The sequence below is a fragment of the Rhinolophus sinicus genome, chromosome 4 (genome assembly GCF_057876585.1).
Source record: "Rhinolophus sinicus isolate RSI-liver-muscle chromosome 4, RSI-T2T, whole genome shotgun sequence".
In the NCBI taxonomy this organism is placed as follows: domain Eukaryota; kingdom Metazoa; phylum Chordata; class Mammalia; order Chiroptera; family Rhinolophidae; genus Rhinolophus; species Rhinolophus sinicus.
In genome coordinates, this window is record NC_142504.1 from 21,905,303 (window position 1) to 21,928,315 (window position 23,013).

Genomic DNA, 23,013 nt, shown 5'->3' on the forward strand with positions numbered 1-23,013 from the left:
AATATTTGATTGCTACACTGAGTATCTAAATTTACTGCATCACTGTAAAAATATAATCTGTTGTTGGTTTAGATTTCATTGAAGACTTGAGAAAATTACATATATGTTTATCTTTGAGAAAAATTCCTAAGTAAAAATTCAGAATTAAAAAATCAGATAAAGGGGTGGCTCGTCATTTTACTAAAGGATATTTTGTTTATCAAAGGCAAGTTTACTTCATGAGTCTTAAATATTGAACCACACTAAAACATTTTAAAAGTGAGTCAACTTAGAGAATTGCTATTTGCTTCCAAATATGTTGGGAGCACACCTACTATATAAAGAAATCAAGCAAGGAAACAAGTGATTGATAAATAAAAGATAAATAAAATAAAAATTAGAAAATTTTTAAAAATGAAAGTTTTTTGGCTTTTTTTTTTTTTTTGAGCACAAAAAAAGAACTCCAAAATAGGTTTGGCATTATTAGCCTTAATGCTTTTCCTTATATTCCTCAATTGTGCCCAAATGTTGAGTTGTAAAAATTAAGTAAGATAAATTATGCAGAGGTACCTGTATTGGTAATTGGCATTGTTACTAATGGTAGGTATACAAGAAATATTAGTTGAGCATGAATAGAGGTGGTGGTCGCAGCTGTGTTTATTGGAAGGTGATGGATGTCACCCCCGGCTTAGTTTAGAAAGACTAGTTTCCCTTTTTTTTATCAGTAAATGAGAGGGGAAATAAGGACCCCTTCACGCTGGTCCAGTGCCAGGGTCTCAAACTACTAATATTAGCTATCATAAATAACTTGCGTTGACACTGACATACCCTAGACCATCCCATTCTCATAATGTTAAAGAACCTATGAACATGAAGTGAGGTTTTAAGTACTTAATACATGTGTTTTATTTCAGAGTACTCTTAACAATGAGGCAACAAATCTAATAACAAGTGGATGCTTTAGTAGGTCATTGTTCAGCATTTGCCAAAAGGCAAATACCCAATTCATTGCTCTCCCTACTCTCTCTCTTTTGTCAACCGAGTATTATTAGTAAAAGGTTTGTCACTAATACTGCACTGAGAAAGCCTCTCTCAAAATCATGTGGAGCATATCGCAAGCTGACCTACTGTCACTGAATGTAAACACAAGCTGCTCCAGAATTCAGCTAGCTAATTAGATGGCTAAGAAGCTGTGAGTAGGGGGTGGAGAATTTATCTTGAAGGGATGTTTGTACATTTGCGCTTTACATAAGACTATAGACATTTCACAACCCAGATGGACAGTCCCTGATCAGATGTGGGAGCTTCCATATCGCTCTGGTCTCACCTTCTCTAAGCTTGTACCGATGATAATGCAGGAAAGTATTGATTCCTTCCCGCTCCTTACCACATGGGCAAAGACTCAACCTCAGATTTGGCTTAACTGAAGTTTGTGTCATTGAAACAGAGAACATTGATAATACCTTGTACGGAAAGAACTGTGCCCAATTGTAATAATGTTCTTTCTAACCTAAATTCAATGTGTGACCCCAAAACACAGATGAGCTTTAAGATTTCTTTCAGATGTAAAATTATGTAATTCTATGTTTTAAGCTAGTTGTCTTTTCCAATATAGTATTTTTTTTTTTTTTTTTTAAGGAGTGGTTTCCCTCCTAGGGGACATTTGGCATTATCTGGAGACAATTAGAGTTGTTACAACTGGTGGTGGGTGCTACTGGCATCTCTTGGGTTGCTATGGACTGAATGTTTGTGTCCCCCAAAATCATATGTTCACATATCTCATTATTCACATACTTAATGTGGTGATATTTGGAGGAGGGGCCTTTGGGAGGTAATTATGTCATGAATCCCTATGACGGGACTAGTGTCTTTGTAAGAGAGAGAGCGACTAGCTCTTGCTCTGTCTCTACATGTGAGGATACAATGTGATGACAAACGTCTCTAAAACAGGAAAAGGGCCTCTATCAAGAACTCAACTATGCTAACACCCTGGTCACGGTCATCCAGCCTTCAGAACGGTGAGAAATAAATACGTGTTGTGTAAGCCACCCAATATGTGGTATTGTGTTATAGCACCTGCACTAAGAAATGACTAGCGCCCAGAGACGCTGCTAAACATTCTGCATTGTATAGGACAGCTCCCCACAACAAAGAATGATTGGTCCCACAATGTCAGTAATGCTGAGGTTGAGAAACCCATGAATGGGTGCAGGCTGGAGAGAACCATGTGGGTTAAGAAAGGGAACTTGTTATGAGCAAAAGCAAGCAGTTGTATTTCCTGGGAACATTTTGCTAGTTGCCTAGTTGCAATTTTGCAATGTTGATTATTACTTAAGAGGAAGCAAAGCATTCTCAGACTGAGTGGGAGACACAGATGTAAACTCTCTTAATTGTGAGAAGGTTCCTCTGCCAAGGACACTCAGGAATACACTTTGTGTATCTACACAAATAAAAGACTTTTAAATTATCTATCCTCTTCATATAACTTTTTTTTTTTTTTTTTTTAAAGAAGCACTCACAAGAAATTCCATTTGCCTTAGGCACAGCAAAAGAATTCTCTGATGGGAACTCCTTACCACACCAGGAAAGGATTAATTTTTGGTGCAAAGCCTTACATAGCTTTCTGCTGGAGGCTCAGGTCCACAAACATCAGGCCTGGGTGTTACCTATAGATGCTTGATATTCAAATGTGTAAGCTAACAGCTTGGGTGTCACCTGGGAGCTTGTTAGAAATGCAGAATCTCGGGCCCAGATCGGACCTACTAAATCAGAATCTGTATTGTAACAAGACAGGGGCTGGATGGAGAAATTGTTTTAAAGATCAAGAAGCACTGCTAGATGATCTTCATTCTATGGTAATACAGCCCTGATTTTTGCGACTGAATTAAATGGATTTTACTCTTATCAAAACAGGTGGACATTTGTTTATGACTAGTTGTGTTGTATTGCGCAAGTTGATTCACCATTTTGGGCTTCTGTATTCTCATTTGTGAAAAGGGGATGAAGATGAGAGGGTCTCTAAGTGCTTTTCCACTTTTGACATTGTAGAAAATATATGTTTTTTCCTCCAGCGTAAACATAATTTGTAACTCGCTCAGTTGTCCTGGTGAGTGTAAACTTAAGAAAAAGAGGGTCTCTGGCCAATACACACCATAGATGCACATACCCATGTTAATTAATAGTCACTGAATTCTTATGCAAAATATTCCACCTCCAACCTTGAAACTAATAAACCTACTGAAGTCAGGGGTGTGCCTCTTGGTTGGCACTTGGGCCTACCCTTTGCAGAGACATTCTTTGCCTCCCTGGTGTCCTGAACGTCCTGCATAAATTAACCCATTACGAAGCACCAGCCTTGTCTGTTCAAGCAGGCTCTGCCCTGTGCCAAGGTGGGGTCTTGTGTGATGCTTACTTGCTCCTGGTCACCCCACTTGAGTTCCAAAGAGAGGTTGCCCAGCTTCCTTCTTCTTGCCAGTATCATTTGAAAACAGAAAGGCTGGGTGTAGGAAGTTCTTTCAGCAGCACTCACAAAGATAAAAAGTGCCTGCAATTCAGCTTCTTCCAAGAGCTATTTCTGGAGAGGGACTGGGGAGATAGTACTTTTGCTTTTTTGTTTGCACGATTCAAGACTGCAAGGTCACAACTATAAGCCAAATCTCAGATGCCACCATACCTCTCTTCCTGTGAAGTACAGGAGAGACCCTCAAACTTATTTTTCCTCTGGAAAAAAATGGAGTAATTGAAGCAGAAAAGTGAAATGTATTTTTTAGCATAAACCAGGGCATAACAAAAATCATGGTTTATTATTGTATAGGTATCCAATGTGAACTGCTCTATGATCTAGAAATGGAAATAATGTCACGTTTGTTCATGTCCCAAATCGAATCAGAACCAGGTCCCGCTGCCTGCCAACAGATGAGCAAAAAGTCCAGTATTACTTCCTCTCTCCCGGTCATTCAAGAACTCAAAGGGCTTGTGCCTTATTTATCTGGCAGGCGGTGAGGTGGGAGGCTTGGGTGGCGTCCCCGACTTGTGGCTCCTATAGACCTGGGTCTGTTCCTCAAGTCAGCTCTGCTCTCACACGTTCTGGCTGGCCTTGCAGCCCCACCCACAGTCAGCTTCTCGGGGCCAGTGGGCCTAGTTCACTCCCACTGTCCCATTAGGAAGAGGTTGGACCTCAGAAATAGAAAAGACTAGCCCTTCCACCCCTCCAACTAGGAAAAAAGTTTCTTTCATTACTTGCTAATGAGGCAGAATGGCCACCTCCTGACACCCCTGCATGAATAAGGCACACACAGAAAAGACAACTGGAGGTAAATATCCCAGTGGACCAGTCTGTTTTGCTTAGAATGTTAACTTTAGAATACTCCCCCATATGTAAGCAGAGATATAACTGATGTAAAAAAATACAGACTCATCTGTAGGGGAGCTAATGTGTGTGGTTTTGTTTCGTTTTGTTTTTCTAAAGTTCTGTGGGTGTTTCATTTACTCAGCCTGGCTTGGGAGTCACTGGAGAAGGAAAATATGAATTTGGGAACCAAACAGTCCAAGATTACTATTCAGCTCTGCCATATCATGCCTATGAACTTGGGCAAATACCTCTTTCTCTGAGATTGTTGCATCTTTTAAATGTATGCTATGTGCTTAAGGAAAAAAGTAAAAAAGTCTGTCTTCTATCACAACGGTAAAAATTATAAAATGATTATCAGTATTTGGTGCATTTTTAAACACTATAGTAGGATTTGCATTGCTGCAATGTTTTTAGAGATCAATTTGGCAGTTATCTTTCAATATTCTAAAGGTACACATCCTTCAATGCTAATATTCCAATACATAGAATTTATCAAACATAAATAGCTCCAGAAGTGCACAGAGATGTACATATAAAGGTGATTATTTCTGTACTGTTTGTAAAATAGTAAAAAAAAATTGTAAACAACTTAAATTCCCATTGATGGGGACAGATTGGATAGTACATGGTATAAGAAGACAGTAAATCACTACCCAAATTCCTAGAAAGGAAAAATTGAATTATGTACAATCATGCAGTTGGGGAGGGGGGAAAGAATTCCCCCACTCTACCCTTCTTTAGTTCTCCTGGCTGGACTAATTATAAATAATGAAATTGACACAAAAATAGATTAACAGTAGAAAAAAAACCCAATATATGTGCATGGGAGAATCACAATATGATGCTCAGATCATAAAATGAGGCTCAAAGAAGTGATCGAACTAGGTCCCTTTTTATATATTTCAGGCAAACAATAAATTTGTGAGAAATGCACAGGACAAAGAAAGTTAGTGCTCATTAGAAAGCAATCTAAGCAGGTTTGGGAATTCGTTCGTGAGGAAACTAAACAAAGTTTGGGCAATGGTAGTAAATTAGTAAAGGTGTTACAAGATTTGTTCATACACGCTTTTTTGACTCTGGATTTTATAACTGTTGTGATAAGGTTTTCTGTCAGCCCTAAGGAGCAGGGAGGGCACTTGCCATGGAGATTTATTTCCTGCTTGTAGGGGGTCAGAGGAGAGTCGGAGATATCATCCTGCTTTTGCAGCTTCTCAGGTGATTTTAGTTCAAAATAATCAATATGCCATTCAGGCATATCCTGGGAATGCCTGCCCTGGGGCCCGACACAGTCGACAATAGGTTAAATAAAAAAGCTTAATGTGCATACACACACACACACACACACACACACACACACACACACACACACACACAATGCTTGGAAATGACTGCATCTGAATAGAATATGAAAGTATATACATCAGTACAGCATTAAACATGGCTACCTCTGGAGAGTGGTTTGGAGAGATGATACTTTCACATTTTGTTTTATGCATTCCTTTATTCTGATGTTTTTGTGATAGCAGGTACTACTTTGCGAACGTGATTAATGTTTGGCTTTTACATTGGATATATATTACTTATGTAAGCTGAAATGACTAATGAAGGTGAACAATTTTTGATTACATAATATAACCAACCAATCCTACTATTTTGTAATCAACTTACTATCAACCCTTACTCATTGTGCATAATATTACATCAAAGGCCTCTCTTCTTGGTCTCTGTCTGAATAATCGGCTTCCTTCTAATTGACCCTTTCTGCCAGGTGATCTATTCTAACTAAACTCCATAGAGCAAAGAGGTACTTACTAATTTCACGGGGACAGTTGGAAAAGAGAGGAATACAGGAGTTAGGTAGGACCTCTCAGAAAACCAGCTTTTAATTCCATTTCCTGGACCATCTCCAACACACCAAGCTGTCCTTTTGCAAATGCTCCTCCTATTAGTTGTTTTCAACCAAGGGTTATTCCCTCTCCCCATCCCAGGAGGCTTTGGGCAATATCTGGACAAATTTTTGGTTGTTACACCTAGAGGTGGGGCTGTTGCTGGCACCTATTGAGTAGAGTTCAGGCATGATGCTAAGCATCTTGTAACGCACAGGAAAGCCCTCCCCACAAGGAAGGCTTATCTGTCCCAGAATGTCAGTGGTGGCCTGAGTGAGAAACCCTGCTCCACATCACGACAAAAAAAGGCATTCCTTTATGCTGGTGGGGAATCTCTGTGCTTACCTCATAAAGCCAGCTTCTACCATTCATAACTATTTTTGTTTACCAGCTTTACTGAGGTATAATTTATAAATAAAATTGTAAGATAAAGCATACTATACTTTAGGATTTGATATACATATACACTGTGAAAGATCCCCCCATCAAATTAATTAGCATCGACCACCTCACATATTTATCCCCCTCCATTTTATTTTTTGGTGAGAACATTTAAGTTCTATGAGCAAATTTCAATTGTACAATACAGTGCTATCAACGCTAGTCAGCATGTTGTGCTTTAGATCCTCAGATCTTATTCATCTTACAGCTTAAAGTTTGTGACCTTTTCACCATCCTCCATCTATTTCTTTCATATCCCAGCTACTGCAACCACTTTTCTACTCTCTTGTTTCTATGAGCTTTTCTTTTTTAGATTCAACGTATAAATGATACTATGCAGTGTTTGTCATTCTCTGCCTGGCTTGTTTCACTTAGCATAATGCCCTTCAAGTTCACAAATAACAGGATTTCCTTCTTCTTTAAGGCTGAATACTAATTGTGTGTGTGTGTGTGTGTGTGTATGAATGTATGTATGTGTACACACACACACACCATAGTTTCTGGATCCATTCATCCATCAGTGAACACTTAGGTTGTTTCCATTCCTTAGCTATTGTGATCAATGCTGCAATGTATAAGGAAGTACAGATATCTTTTCAAGATAATGGTTTCATATCCTTTGGACATATACCCAGAAGTGGGGTTGCTGGATCATATGGTAGTTTTATTTTTAATTTCTTGATAAAACTCCATTCTATTTTGCAAAATGGCTGAACCAGTTTACATTTCTGTTACCAAACTCAGGTTTGACTGCTTGCCACTTGTGAGCCAATGATCAAGAGAAAAGGGTTGGCGGAAAGAAAAGTAGGTTTATTCAAAATGCTGGCATTCCAGGAAAATGGCGGACTGCCATCACAAAGGCCACCTTCCTGTTCCTAGAATGGTCAAGGGGTTTTATAGGTACACAAGAAGAGACAGAACAAAGGAAAGAGGGAGTTAGTCAAGTGACTCCTTAGTGCTGATGTCCAGGAGACCATCTCCTGGGGTCTAGTTTGTTCCGCCTTAGTTATCTCAAACCTGGCCATAGGGGTGTTTCAGATGTCATCTGACGGAAAACTGCAGTCTAGAATTGCAGTCTAGTTGCTGGCGTCCAGGTGTCTGAGGGCTGAATGAACTAGTTGCTTTCAAGTCAGTGTTCTGCGGATTAATCCGATTAATGAGGTATGCATGTAGACTCAAGAAAACAAAGTTATGAAATCAGGTAGGAGGAAAAGAAAAAAGAAAAAAAACCCAAAAACACTGCACTTTTAAATCTCGAAAAGTACACCGTTATCCTCACATTCCCACCAGCAGTGTTGAACGGTTCCTATGTCTTTGTTGAAATTTTCACTTTGTTCATGCATTGCTCTCCTAACCTTGGTGAGCATTCTTACACCCATTGTTTTGAACTCTGTATCAGATATATTACTTATATCTGTCTCAGTAAGATCTATTTCTGGAGATTTATCTTTTTCTTTTGTTTGGAACATATTCCTATTTTTCATTTTCTTGACTCTCTGTGTTGGTTTCTATGATTTGAAAAAACAGTCTTGACAGAGTGGTCTCATGTAGGAGATGAATCTTGTCAATCACCCCGGCCTGAACTCCTGGTTTCCTCTCAAGCCTTTGTGGTTTTCCAAGCTGCTTCTTCATTAGGGACTCCCAGAAGTTGAGGGTGCCAAGAGCAATCAGTGTCCCAAAGGAGATCCCATTCAGTGCCTAGCTGCAGGCTAAATGGAAGCTGAACCTTCATGCAGCAGCTGGGAATGTATGTAGTTAAATCTCTTTCAGGGAGAAACTGTTTCCTGGGTAACAGGCCCCAGGTGTAGAGCTGCAAGGGGGACATCTTTGTTGAACTTGTGAGTGGAGGCCCCACTGGCTATGAGAGCCGGGCATACCAGGTGCTCATCCCTTGGGCAGCCGCTGCAAAAGCCTGGATACAGACTTGTGTACCAGCTCCTTCCAGGAAGATGCTGGTGACTTGGAGCAGGCTACAAGGGTTCAGTGGGAGAGGTGTCTACCCGTTTACCTGGTCTCCAGGCATGATTGCACCCAGCCCCTATGTGTGTGCCACATTAGAAGCCTGACCCTCAGGCAGCAGCTTTCAAAGTACGCACATGGGCTTTTGTTCAGGAAAAGACTAGGAGACTGGCGATTTTGCCTGTTTCCTCTGCAATAGTCAGTTCTGGGGCAAGTGCTTGCACGCCAGTTAGCAACTGCTCCTTTGTTTGCTGTCATCTTGTGGACATAAGCCTCACTAGCTTTAAGAACTAGATGTTTGGGGGGCCTGTCTCTCAGTTGGGAGTCTTAAAAGTGGGGGACTAAGTGTTGGGTCCAAACCCTTTTCTCCTCAGGGAAAATCTGGAAGTTGGGAATTCCCTCCCGCCTGTAAGTTGCTGAGCTGCAAGTGGAGTTTATGGTGAGAGTGTGGCTCAGCCTTTCCTACCCATGTTGACCATGTGGGTATTTTCTCATTTGCCTGATATATAGGAGTCAGCTGCTAGTTTCTGAATGTCTTTCACAGGTAATTGCTTTGTGTGTATCAGCAGATTCCATGCACCTGTGGGAAGGGAATTCGGGAGCCTCCTATGTTGCCATTTTGGCTGACTCCCTGTTCATAACTATGTTGATGGTTTATTTCAAACCTTCAGACATTCACGGATTTCTTTTAACCTGAAATAATTAAGGAGAATTAAAGAATTTCAACCCTCTAATGTGTATACTGGCACCATAATAAAGCCAGAAAAAAATCAGCTACCATGAACTTTGTTGACATGTATTCCAAATGGAACTATGAATGTTAAATGCTGTCCCAGCATCAGTTATAGCTGGTACCACAGTATAAACAAAAAATTAATATTAGACTGTAATAAAGAAATATAAGCATTTATTTGACAAAAAAAAGGAGCTGCTGTCCAGAAGACACAGATTCAGGTAGCAACCTACATTGTGTTCCTTTGAGACAGGGGAGGTCACCTTTTATAGTGAAAGTTGCCACCCGGGTTCTCAATTAGGTCCATTTTGTGTTAAGTAAGGTATCCAAATCGTGCAGTACTGATTGGACAGGGCAGGTCTCAGTCAGTTGATAGAAAGACGAAACCAGGGTTTCCCTGAAATGGTTGACTCAGACAGCGTAAATAAGCAAGGCATAGTTGGGGGAAGCCGAGAGTTTAGTCTGAGGTTCTTCTTATAGAGTACTTGAGAAGCCCGTCAGCAAATGGTCACTAGGCTTTTATTATTAATAAAATTTGGACCCTTGGTTGACTATGGGGAGTCCATCTCAGCAAATATATTCCTTCTTGGTATTCATATCAAATGAATCTTTCTTCTCAGGATCCACAACAGTTTCTGGTCATCAGGTTGGAAACAGAATTATTTTTCTTCCTTTTTTTTACATTTTTTGTTTCGCTCTTTTTTCAAATATTCCAAAAAAGAAAAGTAAATTTGATTAAAACAAGAACACACAAAGTAGTATAGCACGAACAGAAAAATAAATGCAAAATAACAGCTGAGACAATGTAAATTAGAGTAAGAGGTCAACGCAAGTAAGGGAGAGGTGAAAATATAACACACATGTGCAGGCTGTAAGGCATAAATCATTGCTCTAGTTGTGCCCTGATTTGGTTTTAAACTTTCTGGTGTTCAAAATGAAGAGAGTCAATTACAGTTTGATGAGGCTAAAACATGCTTTTCTCCAAGTTCTAACTCTAAAAAAGCATATCGTTCTTTTCTAAGGGACTTAAATATAATCCCTACAGTAAATGCCATAACATAGCTCATAAGGCTGCTTTTCCTAGTACCCCTCAAAAAAACTGAGACCAAAAACACTAAAATGAAACTCAGTGAAACTCCTTCTGCAGATGGTCAAAAAACTACGACTAAACTACAAAGAGTTTCCTGTTGGTCAAATTTAATCAAAAGAAAAAAATTAGAATGTATTTATAGATGATATAGAGAAAAGACTACATAGTGAGTACTTCGGGTGTGGAAATTAAACTATTCCACATAGCAACAAGCTGGGTTGAGGAATCTGTGCTTAGGCAGCAAAATGGCAGATAAGTTCAATGTGTATGGGCATAGCATAGTTTTTCCAAATCATATTTATAAAATAAGGACTCTGAGCAAGAGGAGCAATCCAAGAAAAGAACCTGGGATGTTTCACCATAGATCAGATTTTCTCAAAGTACGTTCCTTGGAACAGTAACATCATGTGATGAGTTCTGGAAATGGTTACAGGGTCAAAGAAGTTTGGAAAATATTGCATACCAGTTCTGTCTTTTAGAAAAGTATGATGCATCGTAGCACCTTAGAGATCTACAGTAAAGGAATCTGGGAAACACTAGGGAAAGAAAAGTTAATCAAACTTATTTGATCACCAGGTCCACAGGTTAATATCATGTGTTAATATTCTATAAAACGCACATTGAAAAACATTTTGTAGTTTCTAAAGACACTGACTCAATGTGTTATTCAGATTAAAATCACTTTAAAAATGTTATTGTAAAAAATGTTCTAGGAAACAAAACAGTAGACATTAACTCAAAGTTCTTGAACACCCATCGCCAGAATCTACTTTCAACAAGTATAAAATGGAAGTATAGCTTCCTCAAAACTGGAAAAGGCTAGTGAAATGTACATGTTGAATATCTAGAACGTGAAAGATAATCAGAAGTCAAAGTTCCTTTCTATACTATAAAACTCGTTTGGTTACTTGATTGTTAAATGAATTTTTAAATGCTATAGTTGGTGAAATCAAGAATAATATGAGAGTCTATTATCTAAGCATGCTCATATTTTTGTTTTAAACTGAGGTATTGTCATAACTTTTTAAATGTCTAATTTTCAGTTGAGGACTTTTCTGTAATACATACATAAATGTAATGATAAACTTTGTAAATGGCCTTTGTGCAGAAGTACATATTAATTTTCCAGGAAAGATGAAATTCTGCTAAGAGCACAGAGTGAGTTGGAATATCCTAGCTGATTCTGAATGTGCAGTGGGAGACATTAATTTCATATCTCACGTGAATCAAGGAGAGAAACCTTCTAAAAGAGTGGTCAAATGGTTATATTAATTTACTAGACAAATGAGGGGCACTTTAGGTAGAACAAGCATTATCTGATGTTCTAGTCTCCATTTCATCTACCATAGAAATAGTAATTCCTCAATAGTAATTCCTCAGTACACCCCACAACAGTAATCCTGCCTTCCTAGCTGAAGATTAACCCACAGTTTAACATCTGTACTTCAAGGGAAATTGCAACTTCTTGTAGTTAACTGCATGTAGTTACTCCAATGATTCTAGTCTTGTTGTAGCCTATTGAAGACCATCCTGAAATACTTAAAAAAAAAAGTTTGAACTTGGAAGTCAGATAACTTAGGTGCAATCTTTGATGCCACCAGTTACTAGCTATGTGGTGTGGAACAATCTTCTTGGATCCTTCCTTTTCCATAAAAACTCAATTTACTTGTGTAGTGTCGTAGTCAGAATCAACTCCAAAAATGAATGTGAATTGCTGTGCAAATAAAGCATTGAAGCAATGTATGCCGTGCTGTATTCAAACAAGAAAAGCTTTTCTGACAGTTTTGGGCCACTTACTCTCTTTTAATGGTCTTTCCTTAGACCCTACGAGGTGATAACATCATAGTATAGGTACACATTTATTATTTTCTTTCATACACAAGCATTTAGATACATAGCTGCAAAAAGCATCCTCAAAATAGTTTTGTTAATTTTAAGTGCAGAACAAACACCTAAAGATGTATACTGACCCTGCTTGTGTCATGTCTAACTTATTGTAGGAAAGCCATTTTTTTCTACGAATCATTTATTTCCAGAAAAAAAAAAAAAAGGGTTATTTACAAAGACCAGACACGTTCATCAAGACCCTTCTTCAGAAGCACATGTGGGGCTGTAAGCAATGTATTTCCTGTCTTCTGACATGAGCGAAACATCTGGAAAGGCAAAGCTGTAATGAAACTGTGAGTTGGCTGTGTTCTTCCACACTTTGCACTGCCAACGCAAGGAACCACTGTCATTTCATAAAGTGGAGGTTCTTTTAGAGGCCCAGCTGTAGCTGAGGGTAAAGAGGAGGGAGGGGGAATACTGCCAGACCTTCCTGGTCCTCCCTCCCAGAATGGCCAGGGAGAGGTACAGAGGCCAGTTCTTTTATTCTTTAGAAGTAATTATAATGGAGGAGTAAATGTTTTCTTCCCAAATGCCTCCCTTGTCTTCTTAAATGCTAAATGCTAAAACCACTGTATTCGTTTCCTATTGCTGCTGTAACAAATCACTACAAATTTAGTGGCTTAAAACAATACTAATTTATTATAATCTTACAGTTCTGGAGGTCAGCAGCCCTAAAATCAAGATGTCAGCAGGGCTGCATTTCTTCAGAAGGCATTAAGGGAGAATTAGTTCCTTGTTTTTCCAGCTTCTACATGTTCCCTAGGCCTGTGGCCCTCCATCTTCAAAGCCAGCAGCAGAGTATTTTCAAATCTCCCTCTCTCTCTCTGCATGTGTCCCCACTGCTTCTGTCATCACATCCCCTGCTTTGACTCTGACACTCTTGCCTTTCTCTTATAAGGACTCTTGTGATTACACTGGGTCTGCTGACATAACCAAGGACAACCTTCTCATCTCAAGGTCCTTACCGTTCATAACATCTGAGAAGACCCTTTTGCTTCTAATCTGGGGATTAGAATATGAACATCTTTGAGGGGCCGTTACTCTGGATTGCTTTTTAAAGCATCATTTCGTCACATGTAAACTAGAGGTAAATATAACCTGGATTAAGCCACAGCAAAGCACTTGCATGGTGGCTGTTAGAAGACTTACTCTTTGAAAGTGCTCTTAATTCAGAGATGAAAAACTTAGATTCTGTTTCCACTGCTGCCTGTGTGACCTGACAGGCCACTTTGCCTCTTTGGCCTCAATTTCCTCATCACTAGTGGGTCACTTGAGTTTCCTATCACCCTGTGAGAACTGGCACTAATGACTCAAGTTTCAATATGACCTCACCTGCACAAGAAAGAACTTACAACTGCTCCACAGTCTCACCTACTTACGTACAGCAGTATTAAGGAGGTGTTTCATATGTACCCACACATCACCTCTCTCACATTTCCAAAAACTGTGACAGCTTCTGGAAAGGCAGACAGGATTGAAACCATTATTTGTAGTCATTTTTCCTGTCTCTTAAGGTGCTACTTCTATACTGAGCCAATCTGTCTCCTGAAAATGCTCCTAAGTTTTACTGGCCAATGTTTTATCTAGAAGCACTCATGGATAGCATATGTCTCTTCCATATTTTCTCTACATCACTGTATTTACTGCCTGCATATTTATAAAAAATAATTTATATGCTACCTTAAGAGAATTGTGGCAACTTACATGAAAACTTAAAAAAAAAAAAGTGCTGCTATCAAGAGGGAAGTCACAAATGAAGTAGCGGTAGTAATCAGGCAGAAGCACTAGTAACTTTGCTGAAATAAAAGCAGAGGGAAACTATTGAACCTATGTACAAACCTGAACTCTGCTTCCTGGCAGTGCAAAGAGGGAAATGAAATAAATTATGTAGTGCTTTGCCAGATGAAGCAAATCTTTTTCTAAGTCGAAACTCTTAGCTCTGCAGCTCATAGAACCAATTGAACAAAATAATGGACAATGGAAAGGGCCATTAACAGAAGTTCAGTACCAAATTGTGTTGCTTTATAATGACAATGATGATGGTGGTGGTGGTGGTGATGTTTTGGACAGAAAAACCTTTTTCCCATTGCTCAAGTTTCCAGAAGAAAGGATGAGCACTCCTAGCCTTACCCCTTAATTCTCCCCGTGGTAGAAAGGAGGGGTGACAGTCACTCTCCACATTCCTCAAATACATGAAGCAAATCTATCGATGGTATTGAGCATGAGGAATTTATCTCTTTTTCATTTTTTTTCTCTATCTGGAACTGAAAGAGGCAGTTACATGAAAAAGTAGGCCGGCTCGGCCCACTCAAAATATCCCAGAATAGTCTCTTCTGAGTTCTAGATTGGAGACTGGGGAATGGAGTGGGCAATGCCCATTGGACTCTTGTGTTATGTTATAGTTTCTAATGATGACATATTTTTTTCTGTTTCCACTTTTTTCTTATTTCTCAATAGCATCAAAATTCAAATGGAAAAGGGAGGTGCCATTTATTTTGTATTGGGATCTTTAAGCTATCCACCAAAATCTATTTCTTCTTTTTCCAAAGAAATAGAATTGTAGCTGGGCAGATGGTTGCAGCCGGGTGGGGCCATGTGACTAAATTCAGGGTACAGAATGTTGAGCAGAAGTGATATGTGTAATTTCTGACTTATTCCCTCAAAGATCCTTGGCTTGAACATGTCAGTTCCTTCTCCTCCTCCTGGCTGGGAAAGGCAGTGTTAGAAGCACACTGAGGGTGGAAGTGTTGCCCCACCAGCCCGGATGGCTTTGTGGAACAGAGAACACTTACATTAGACAAATGTCTATTTTTGAAACAATGCATTTTTTGGTCTCTTTATTATACCACCTTGGCCTTTACCCTAATACAGACTCAAAAATAATAAAAAGCTCTAACAATTTTAACACTTTTTGTCATGCCAGTTACCGTGCTGAATACTTTGGATACATTATCTCATTTGGTTCTCATACAGATCTTATAAGGTAGAGTCCTTATATTCTGTTTACAGGGGAGGGAACTAAGGCACAGGAAGGTTAAAAGCAGCTCCCCAGATCAAACATCTAGTAAGGGAACAAGCAGAGACAGAATTCAAACCCAGTGTACCCTGAATCTTAAACACCATGGTGTATTACTGCCTTTTATCAGGACTTACAGCAGAGTATTCAAGTCAGGGTTTCAGAGGTATTCCCATGGAAGGTCAGAATAATGTCATTTGGAGATAGAGAATTTTTTAGTTTTCCCATGCTATTCCTCCCAAAAACAGTTGTCTCTGCTGTCAAGAACAGGGAAGCAGTCAAGAGAAGAGTGAAAATTTTACTCGAAAGACTAGCAGACCAATCATGATAAGTGTTGAAAACAATTCTCCATAGGCCTCTTGTGTTTCCACCTATTTTGTGAGCAGAGGCAGTGACCACTTTTGTTCTGAACGATTGTTTCAAGGATGCCTAGTCAATAGCCTTAGAGATAGTGTGTCCCTTCAGAGCAATGGTTCAGGCATGTGTACTGCCCATTATAAAAGATTTGGCGTCCTTAAGTTCAGGGTCCCATCTTAACTGTGCGTGAAGATGTTTGTTTTGCCTTGTGGGGAATCAGTACAAATGCTGACAGTCTGGCTACTGCTATTGTTGTGGTAATAAACTGTCCTTTGCCTCTTATCCAGGAGTCTTACATCTTGTTGACAGTATCCACAAAACTGTGGCTAACTCTGTAGCTTGAATATAGGGTAAAATCTCACACCCTTCAGAGTCTTTGACAAAAAGGTAAACTTCTCCATTCTTTTCTAAGTGTAATGACTTACTCAACATTCAAAGATAGCTAGTCTGGATTTTCTACATGGTCCAATTAAGAAGGGAAGTGTCTTCAAAGACAATGAAAATTAACACATTTTTTTGTGGGAAACGAGTAAACTCATCATATCGCTTCTAGTTGGAACCGGCAAAAATTTTGCAAAGTAAATAAACAGAGACCTCTTTTTAAACTAAAACACTGAAAGTTTCATAGAAAAATATCAAATAGATCGAAAGATATGAATATTTTACGGAAAGTCTAATTTTGGCGAGAAAATGTCAAAAAAGCCCCGCGTTACGACGCGATTTGGCCGGAAAATGCCCGCTTACATTAACAACCTTGAAAATACATATTCAGTCAGAATTTCTTAAACTGAATCTAAAAACAGATTTCAGCCTCAGTTCTAAATCTCAATCTCTACAACCATGTCATTCCTACAAACTCCTCTCCTATTACCAATGAGAAATGTCTTCTCCCCTAGTCTGGCTCATCTTGTTGTGAATTGGTGGTTCATTCTTGCTAAGTTCCTGACTTTAACTTCAACCCTAAAGGGTCTCAGATTGTAAATAGAGAAGCAAATGATTCTATTGTCCAGTGGAACGGACTACTGTGGTAATGGAGAGGGATAGATACGAGGATTTGGGTTTGGGCTTCTAGAAGCATGGGGATGGAGATATTTTAAGAAATATTAATAAAAGAATCACTAGATTTAGGAGGGAAAATGATTCATTCAGTTTTGTTCAAAGACAATTTAAGGTGCAGGTAGGATATTTTAACAAATGCCCTATAGCATGTATTGTAAAAAATAAACCATTGAAAATCTGGGCCAAGAACTAAGAAGAGAGATCAAGGCTACATAATAATTATACACAATGATATGATTAGGTGAGATTACACAGAGAGCTATACAGAGGGAGAAAAACGGACACAAAAAGAACCTTTACAGAAGTCTAGTTATAGAAGGAGGGAGAGCGACCAAGAATAGTTGGAAATCAGGAAAGTAATTAGAAGAGTACAGTGTTACAGAAACCAAGGCAAGACAATACCGAGGAAGGAAGATTTCTTACCTTAATAGAATGTTTGTCCCCCTAAAATTGGTAACAGTTAAATTCAGACTAAGGTTTAAGAAATTGGTAAGAAGTAAAAACAGCAATTGTAAGTCAGCTGCTCTATTCAAATGTACATCTTTAAAAAAAAAAAAAAAAAAAAAGGAAAAGAAAGAAGTGGTAACTTATTTTCCTTAGAAAATAATGGATTATGCTCGTATGCTAAAGCAACCAATGCATTAAATGACTGAAGTGCAAGACAAAGGCAGAAATAAGGAAAATCTGAAAGGACTGTTGCTAGAAAGAAATGTAAAAGTCAAAAGGTAGAGAACTGCAGATTATGTTCCACTATTTTCAGTCACGTCTGTTTATCTCTTCTATAAAGAAGTCCAGAGGTAGGCAGTAAATGTAGGCTAGAAAGGTTTGTCTGGTGGCTCCAAGTCATGAGAGACCCAGGATCACCCTGTTCTGTCTTTACGGTTCAAGATAGCTATTCAATCTCTGTCAGATCCACATGCAGTGGCCAGAAAGGAAACACAGGAAGGCAAAACAAACACCCCTTCCAGCTGCAATCTTTTTAAGCAGACTTCTGGAAATGTCACCCAGTTTTCCTTTCATGTATTTGGCCAGAATGTGTATGAGCTACAACCTAGCTACAAAGGAGAATGGGAAATGTAATCTTTCTATCCTCGGTGTGACCAAAGTTAGGATTCTCTTACTAAGAAGGAATAGAACATGATATTGGTGCCATAAAAAGGGTGAGTTTGTGGTGAGGCCAATTATTTCACTTTTGTCACTTTTTCTCGCAATATTGTTTATCAGAAAGTGTTTGGGCCAGAGCTACAGATTGGACTGGCTGTTACCAATAAGAAAGTGGGCAATTCCAGAATACAAGCAAACTTATTGCTGAAATCCTGATACTGAGGTTTAGGCTAATGGAATGAAAAATGAATGTGTAGTCAGTGGTCTGGCAGTGACAATGAGGGTGAAGAGCTAGTTGAACAAAGAAAAAAGGATTGGGAAAGTAGAAAAAGGCTGTGATTAGAAGAGGACATTTCAATTTGACAGGGGTAAGGCAGTTACAACTGCTTAAAGACTGAGGTGTGGCTGTACTTAGCTGGCATGGAAAAACGCACTTTATAGTTGATGTATAGGAGTTACGGAAGCAAGACTAGAAGGGTCATAGAAAAGGACGATGTCAGATCGAAGTGGAAAGGAGACATTGAACTGCAGGCTAAAAACGAAGATATTCATCAAATCAACAGTAAACAGAATGAGGATTGATGTCAGTGTACAGATTTACCTCCAACTGAAAAGACATTCTTTCGATATCGCAGGGAAACAGTAATGGCAGACATTTATTGAGTACTTACTATGGCAATCAACAGACTGTTTTGGTATAAAAATTTTTATTTTATTTTTTATTCCTATCCACCCAACCCCTTCCCTTTGGCAACCATCAGCTTGTTCTGTATATCTGTGGGTCTGTTTCTATTTTTATTGTTTTTTTTTATAGATTTGTTTAAGTGAAATCATATGGTATTTGTCTTTCTCTGACTTAATCACTTAGCATACTGCCCTGTAGGCCCATCCATGTTGTCGCAAATGGAAAGATTTCATCTTTTTATTGCTCAATATCATTATCTATCTATATCTATATTATATATATATATATATATATATATATATATATATATATATATATATATATATATATATATATATATATATTACATCTTCTTTATCCGTTCATCTATTGATGGACATTTAGGTAATTTCCCTGGTACAATATTGGTGGGATTGTAAACTAGTGCAGTCACGATGAACAACAGTACTTGGCTATTACTAGTAACGCTGCAGTGAACATAGGAGTGCATGTATCTTTTCAAATTATTTTTGTTTTCTTTGGACAAATACCTCGAAGTGGAATTACTGGATCATATGGCAGCTCTATTTTAAATTTTTTGAAGAATCTCCATACTGTTGTCCATTGTGGCTGCACTAGTTTACAATCCCACCAATATTGTACCAGGGATCCCTATTCTCCACCTCTTTGCTAGCCTTTATTTGTTGATTTATTGATGATAGTTATTCTGGCAGGTGTGAGGTGATAGCTCATTATGGTTTTAATTTGCATTTCTATGATGATTAGTGATGTTGAGCATCTTTTAATGTCTGTTGGCCATCTGTATGTCCTCTTTGGAGAAATGTCTCTTCAGGTCCTCTGCCCATTTTTTAATTGGATTTGATTTTTGATGTTGAGTTGTATGAGTTCTTTACATATTTTGGATATTAACTCCTTAGCTGATGTATCATTTGCTAATATATATTCTCCCATTCAGTAGGTTCTCTTTGCATTTTGTTAATGGTCTCCTTCACTGAGCAAGAACTTTTTAGTTTAATGTAATCCCACTTGTTTATTTTTTTTCTTTTGTTTCTCTTGCTCAAGGAGATATATCCAAAAAGATAATGCTAAGACCAATGTTTTCTTTTAGGAGTTTTATGGTTTCAGGTCTAACATTTAAGTCTTCAATCCATTTTGAGTTTATTTTTGTATATGGTGTAAGAAATATCCAGGGGCAGAACTCTGTAAGAATCAGATTTAACATATCCTTGAACATTACAGAATGTCTTTTACTATAAATACTAATTTCCTTTGTATGAACTAGAAAGAAGCATTTACATTAAAACATTATTTCATCCTTGGTGATTACTTTATTACCATATACATTAGATACAATTTTGTTAGATAATAGTGAGGATATTATGAATTATATTTTAAACAAAAATGTATGCATGGCCTATGTAAAGCAGTAACATTTTGAAGAAAAGCGAAAAGCCATGAAAATATTTATCTAAATTTGAGTACCGTGTTTCCCCAAAAATAAGATCTAGCCAGACAATCAGTTCTAATGCGTCCTTTGGAGCAAAAATTAACATAAGACCCAATCTTATTTTACTATAATTTAAGACTGGGTTTTATAAAATATAATCTAATAAGACCGGGTCTTATTTTACTGTAAGACTGGGTCTTATACAATATAAGACTGGGTCTTATACTAATTTTTGCTCCAAAAGACACATTAGAGCTGATTATCCGGCTAGGTCTTATTTTTGGGGAAACACGGTAATACTGAAAAACACTGTTTGTGCACAGTAACCATTAAAAGCCTCACAATGCATCAGAACATGGGTAAATCATCAGGTACTGTATGAGAAACCTGGCATAGGAAAAGGTCAAACATATCTAGAGCCTTAGAAGTACACAGCATCTAAAAATAAATCCCTGAACATAGCAGTACACAAAGCTTTCTTTGGCACTTAGCAATACAGACAAACATGTATTTGGTTTAATGTGATTTTATTATTCTTAGATAAACTTTAGTTATTTTATATAGATAAAAATATACAATATTGCTTTAAAATTTTTAAATTTTATAAGTGTATAATTGACTGTCGTCATATTCACAATTTAAAAATCCTATTTTCCACTAAACAATTCATCCAAGAACATGTGAGAAACACTAACAAAATGGTTTATATGAAGACTTCTAATGAAAGATTTAAATGTAAAAATGGATTATTAATCTAAACCACTGATCTACATTTTTAGTGATACCTCCTCATGCTTGGAACAAATTATGAAATGTTTTAGACAAATTTGTTGTTTTCAACACTTAAAATTGATTTTACAGAGTCAAATTTTTTACTGAAAATATATAGAACTGACATACATATCACCATCTGAAGTCACTTTTATGTACATTTAAAAAAGACAGGAAAATGTATTTTAATACTACATCTCAGTTTGGGATTCCATAATGTTTATAATACATGCAAAACGTGTCTTATATCCTTCAGCTGTCATAGTTGAATAAAAGAATGGCAGATGGTGGCACTTCTTTTAAACACCTGAGGACAGTTGTTAGTAGGGTAATTAATTTGCCTTACTGATAACAAAGGTCAGTCTATCAGAGAAACAATCTAATGTTTGAAATTAATAGAACTGCATGGTTGTCTTTTCCTTAACCCCAACTTAAAAGCAGTTGCATTCATTATTTGATTTCTTAAAAAGACTGATAAAGTATGTAAAACAAATAATATGCATATATAACATGGACTATTTTTAAATGAAATATTGAAAATATTTTACAAATAAGTTTGTTCGTTATAATGCATACAGTGCATCATTTAACTCATAACAATACTTTGCACCAAACATTATATCTTAACACTCCTCAAATATGAGAAAAACAAATAGTTTCCACTGTCTAAGAAGTGAAATTTATAAAGTCAACATATTATATCCTAAAAGATTACAGGTCTAAAACAGTTTTGTAAAGAATTTATATATACTGAAATGGGTGCTTTGATTAATTTAACTAAACCCAAGAACACAGATTCTTCTCTTTGTTGCAAGTTATAAACATGGTTGCCTTTAACAGCAGATTTTTCACATTGCAACATTCAGATACCATGGTGGCGATTTTCATAAAGGTACATGGTGGTATATCTGTTTCTTCTGGAAACACTTCAAATTTTAGTGCTATCTTAATAAATTTCTTCAACGTAAGGCACATAGCAAATTTTAAAGTCTATAAGCAACTAGATTATATAATAAATAATTATCTTTCCAATTATTATTTGTCCTTTACCTGAAGTGGGTGAGTAGTGCAGTTAAAACATGCCTGAATTAATAAAAATGATTGAATTTAAAAAATACAAATAATATTTGCATGTAGAATGTTACTAATTTAAAAAAGAAAAAGCATAGTTTGTATAAAATATACATCCTACAATGCTATAGGTAGAAAAAACCGTGAGGCACTTACATTAACAATTAAGGAGGAAAATATTTGAAATATCTTTTTATAAAAGCACCAAACCAGTTATTTTAACATCTGAGATAAAATGCAGAAGCTAAAACTATAAGGAAATAGTTTAGTTTTGTAACTTTGTATTCGGAGGACTAAGAATTCAGAAGTTGAAACCTCAAAGCAATTTTATTATGACAGAAATAACTCCAATAGAGAAAATTTTATTTTCTCAAGAGAGTCATCAAGTTCCCTGAATAAGTTCTGTATATTTTGTGATGCTCAGAATGTGAGATGTGGATGATATCTCACTAGTCTGTTGCAATAAACTTTTAACGACTGTAATACATGTAATTTTGATATGTTTTTAACTTTTCTTTGAAAAACATAAAAATGTGGTTTGGTATTAACAGTGCGAACAACATACATCAATATCTCCACGTGCACTTGCTGAGATACAACATGACAGTTTTAGTAACTCGGTAATCTTTTCCAAACTAACTTAAACCAAAAACCAAGGTAAAAATTGGGCTTGGAATTACAGGAATCCACGGGATGTCAAATCAGGGAAAGGTCTGGCTTCTGATGGATGATGAAGGGACTGAAGCTGTGTGGCAGTCTGAGTGTTATTTATAGTATTTAAATCAGCTGGACAGATTTCATTTAAAACTCCTTCCTGGAACTGCAACAAAAATAGCAATGCAACTTATTAGAATGTATTTTTAAAATCTTCATCCTGTATGATAAATTTTAAATTGCTGCTAAATTTTAAATCATTCAATGAAGACATACTGAGCACCTATATATATTAGTTGCATTTAACCTTTTGGTTTCTCCATTAGATGCTACAGATGAGTGATACAAGTGTCTCACTTCAGATTTTGTATTCCATACATCAGGAGGATAATCAATGGGTTACCTTTAGTGTGGGTAGGAACTGATGAATCAAAGAGTAGCAGTCATAAATCACAGTTGTATATTCTTTGTGTAAATAGGTTTGCTTTGACTACATTTCATCTCAGTCAAGTTCTGGGTACCT

At 37.4% G+C, this 23,013-nt stretch overlaps 1 protein-coding gene across 2 annotated transcripts in view; it reads right to left on the reverse strand.

The window, feature by feature from the left end:
* Positions 1-9,564: 9,564 nt before the first annotated feature.
* Positions 9,565-23,013, reverse strand: part of AHR (aryl hydrocarbon receptor) — a 51,961-nt gene continuing 38,512 nt past the window's right edge. Inside the window, exon 11 of one of the 2 annotated variants that reach the window (XM_088797715.1) lies at positions 9,565-10,046. In XM_088797715.1, coding sequence (XP_088653841.1) covers positions 9,966-10,046 — 81 coding nt within the window. In that variant the 3' untranslated portion in view covers positions 9,565-9,965. Of the gene's footprint in view, positions 10,047-20,500; positions 22,657-23,013 lie in introns of those variants that run through there. The other variant, XM_019727189.3, reaches the window with a different exon arrangement.